This window comes from Buceros rhinoceros, unplaced genomic scaffold (genome assembly GCF_000710305.1).
Source record: "Buceros rhinoceros silvestris isolate BGI_N320 unplaced genomic scaffold, ASM71030v1 scaffold25893, whole genome shotgun sequence".
In the NCBI taxonomy this organism is placed as follows: domain Eukaryota; kingdom Metazoa; phylum Chordata; class Aves; order Bucerotiformes; family Bucerotidae; genus Buceros; species Buceros rhinoceros.
In genome coordinates, this window is record NW_010402273.1 from 52,872 (window position 1) to 57,234 (window position 4,363).

Consider the following 4,363-nt stretch of genomic DNA (forward strand, 5'->3'; position numbering starts at 1 on the left):
TAAAAAAAAAAAAAAAAAAACCAAAAACCCAACCCAAACCCCAGCATGAAATCAACATTATTTTCCTTCTGTTACAAAGTCACAGACCTTATGGGCAGAGAAGAAGGAGCAAATATCATGTTTTCATTTTAGTAAAGCTATTGACACTGCTTTGTATTTCTGACAAGCAAGGAAGGAAAGCACAGTCTTGGCGAAGTTACTAGTACTTACCACATAACTGACTAGAAAAAGAGAAACTGCTCAGAACACAGAGATTAACTGGAAGCAAAACCCAACAATGAGTTAGAGAAATGCAACTTACAAGGTAAGAGGGGAAAAAAATCAGGTTATAATACAGTGAAGATATGACTGAAGGGGGAAAGATGGTAATGCTCTTCAAATACACAGTAGGTTACTGCAAAAAAAAGAGGCTGATATTACATTGTCTCCAATGTCCTCTAGGGATAGTAAAAGGAAAAAAAAAAGTAATGGGAGCACAAGAGATTTATTCTAACTTCTAGCAAAAGCTTTTCTACCAAATATAATTAAGCACAGGAACAGATTGCCTCAGGAGACAGTAGATCCTCCATCACCAGGTGCTACAGAACAGGCCAGACACACATCTGTTAGGAATGGTTACATACAGCTGGTCTGGCCTTTGGGCAAAGGAAGGGATGAAAAGACTTCATCTCTCTTCTGGCTTCTAGGGTAACAGTGAACAGCTTATAAAGCTGGAACAATCAAAACACATTTAATCTGACCCTGTGTATACCACACAGTTCATAGAAACACCCCAGAATTATTTTTCAGGCTTTTTTTTCTAAAATGTATCTTCTTAGAAAAATGCAATGTTGATTAAGAACCTGATAATGACATAGAATCCACCAACACTGCCAGGAAGTTGTCACACTGATTAATTATCTGCATTTTTAAAGTATTAGTGTAAAGGACTTGAACTTTTAAGAATACAAAAACACATTTACCATATTTCTCCAGATGAAAGAAAGCTAATTTTGTTTAGGGACTGGAAAAAAAACCCAATAAAATCCCAAAGAAAAACTCAAACAAAATCCAAAACAAAACAAACAGAAAACCCCACCAAAATACCCAGATAATTAACCCTCGTCTTTCCAAGAAAAACAGTAATTTGAATGACATCCCTGGTTAAAAGAAATAATCTGTGAAAGGAGGGCAAGATGCATCCACTTGATAGTTAGAAAGGGGTAACAAGAAGAATTTTCTGTAGGTGAGTTTGAGTATTCAAGATACATTTCCCTCAGAGGAATAATAATTCATTTTCCTCCTGAACTGTGGAGCAACCCAAGTAAATGCTAATCAGTGCTGAACAGTCAAAGTAACAGCTTAACCTAAAGAAGGATTGATAATATTTATGTAAATAAACATAACAATGATGAAGGATACACACCTTATCAAGAACTCTACAGTATTTTACTCAACTGTGAGACGAGCATCTAACCTCACTGAGTAGCTATCGCATGAGAGCTAGTTCATCTCAAACTCACCCCAGAAAGAGTAAATAAAGTAAAAACTTATATTTGATACCATATGACAGCGCCTATTTACCTTTCCAGCCATCTGTAACAACTATGCATTAGAAGGAGTTTTACAGAAGTCACCAGAAAAGTCTGTTAGGTGGTCAAGGCTGGTTTCATTTAGCCCTGACCCTCACTCCATCTGCTAACAAACCAATCAGCTTCTCCGGGGGCAAATGTTATTTAATTAGCTCATTAGCAGGTAGCTAAACCAGCCCAGCTCTTCAACAAGAGCAGTTCTCCTGCAGACAGGGACTTTACTAACACAAAGGAAAAGCATCCCAGAGCCCAGAACACCCCTGCTAGACTGCACGTACCATTGGATCTGCCGGCTTCTCTTTACACAGCGCAGTCAGTCCAGCCAGTAACGTAGGCTTTACGCACAGGTTCAGGTAGTCCCTGGCTCTTTGTCCAGCCGGAATTGGCTCCAGGATCACTGGAAATGTAACCACAGGGGTTGGAAAGCAGCTCATGGAGTGATTAAAACAGGCATTTCTTCCAAGGTTGTTTATACATGAGCTGTTTTCCTTAGTAAGTTAATAATACATAATGGTTTTTAAAGCTTCTCCCACAACAAACTGCAGAGAAACTACCTGAACCCCTTTACAATGTCCCTGAGGTCATCTTACTCCTTATAGCTAATTACAAAGGGGGAGGAAATCAGATCATTGGGACAAAACCCGTATCCTTGAAGATGCGTGGGGTGCAGGAGAGAATTTATATATCCCATGCTGAGTACTTCCTTCTTGCAGTGTGAAACTGGTTTCTGAAGACCCTAAAAATCTCCTTAAGCCCTGCTTTGTCATTAGAGTGAGAAGAGACTTGGCTGACAAGGGGTAAGGCTTGTAGGGAAGTGCTACCTCTTTTATTGAAGTAACTGATGGAGTTGACGAACCCAGACATGTTTTCCTAGCAGTTTCTCTTGCATCCTCAGCTGTTACATTACCAACAAGAGATCCTCTCCCAGCCTTTCCAGGCTCAATGGCCTGTTTCTCTGGCACTTCACTTTGGAGTTGCACTATCATGTGAGCATCCAGCTGCTGTTGAACAGGAATTTCCCAGCCTGAGCCCAGGAACAGAGTCAGTCTTCTCAAGCCAACAGCAGCCCCCAGGGCTGACAGTGCCAGTAAGGCATGCTGCAGCGTAGTAGCTTCCCACTTCCTCTTATTACCAGCTTTGGCTGCTCCAATTCCTGCACCACAGAGTTTGTAAAGTTGAAGCAGTCCCTATAACTGTAATTGCTCTTCAGATACCTTTTGGTATGCCTCCAAAAGCAGAAAATACAGCCTATACAAAAGAGCCTCACATTCTCAGAAAGCAAACAAACCCAACCTCTCCTAAACACAATTATATCTAGAGTCTGGTCAGAGACGAGCAACAATAAAGGCTGTTTTCCTCCCCCTGGCAATGTGTTATTTGTACCATTTTACCTTCTGGAAACATGAATCGAATTTCTCTTTCTGCTGAGAAAATGCTGAGACTGCCATGAAGGGCGTTCCTCAGATCATCAGTCCCATAGATTGCTCTTAAGCTAAAAACAAGAGAAAAAAACTGCTTGGTAGACAACTGCAAATCCCTTCCAAGTCTCCACAGCCTGTGAGCGTGTAAAAGCAATATATACCGACTAATTAACAACGCACCTTGCCCTCAGCAAGGCCAGCCAGCGGGTTACCTGTGAGGGTGAGTTCTTCTAGCTCTTAAGCTGTCTGATGGTCCAAGCAATTCTTTCCAGTAAGAGACTGCGCAGTGTCTGGCGAGAACCATAGCAACTAAAGGCCCAGAACTCATATAGGCTGTTAAATTAGGAAAAAACAGCTTTCCATACTGGTCTGCATAAAAGTTGCTACATTGTTCTGGGCTCAGCTGGAGCTTCCGTTTCTGTAAAGTGTAAAAGAAAAAAAAAATTAAAAAACCCTTTCCAAATTACCATAGCTTGCTCTGTCAGGTAAGATCCAGTCCTCTGGTCCCAGCCTACCCTGATCCTCCCACATCTGTTCCTCTTCGAGATACAGAGTAACAAAGACCAAGAGTTTTCCAAAATAATTAAGCAGACCAAGAGGCCATTTAGTAAGATGTGATTCTAGCCTATGCAAACCTCAGCACCTTATAACTGCTCGATGCCTGGAAGTATGGTCAGGGCACTGCACAGAGAAAGTGAAGAGCATTACAAGGGTGGGATTTAATTACTCAACTGCTCCAGCATACTGTTCTACTTTTAAACAATCTTCTCTTCAGCCCACACTGTTAATTATGCAATTGTTCTAATTTTCATTCAGCACTCATGCTTTATGATTCTCACAATAGCTGCCTAGCCCACGGGTGGCCAGGATTAGGACACGTTGGGGAAGTTATCAGAAGACACAGGACAGTCACAAAAGGAAAATAAAGACATTTTCAAAAGTGCATTCTTTGAGCCCAAATGTATTCAACACAGAGCATCATAAATTCAGATTACTGATATGCGCTGTGCCCAAAGTCACTGGAGACACCAGATGATGCTACAAACATCTTGTCATAAAAAAATAAAATCTAATTTCTTTCGTCTTCTGATATATTTTCTATTTAAAAAACAACAAGAAGGGTAAGGGAAGACATTTTTTTAAAGAACATCTGTGAAAACGGGGCATTTACAAGAATAAGAAAAATTATTACATTTCCAGGGGGGTAAAAAAAAAAACCCCAAACCAAACCACGTAAAATTACACACAGAAGCCCAGGCATCGCTTGCTCAGTGCCACAGAGCCGGAGCCGGCTACCACGGCCAAGGGCGCTGCCGCGGGGCCGGCAGGAGGAGGAGGAGGAAGCAGCAGAAGAAGGGGAGAAGGCGGAGG

General features: G+C 41.4%; 1 protein-coding gene across 1 annotated transcript in view; it reads right to left on the bottom strand.

Annotated features, from left to right (window-relative positions):
- The window catches only part of NME5 (NME/NM23 family member 5), a gene marked incomplete at its 5' end in the record, with an annotated part of 4,907 nt that extends 1,461 nt beyond the window's left edge, over positions 1–3,446 (bottom strand). Inside the window, 3 exons of the mRNA XM_010132591.1 lie at positions 1,850–1,968; positions 2,963–3,063; positions 3,205–3,446. Of these exons, the coding sequence (XP_010130893.1) occupies positions 1,850–1,968; positions 2,963–3,063; positions 3,205–3,446 (462 nt within the window). The remainder of the gene's footprint in view (positions 1–1,849; positions 1,969–2,962; positions 3,064–3,204) is intronic.
- Positions 3,447–4,363: the final 917 nt, after the last annotated feature.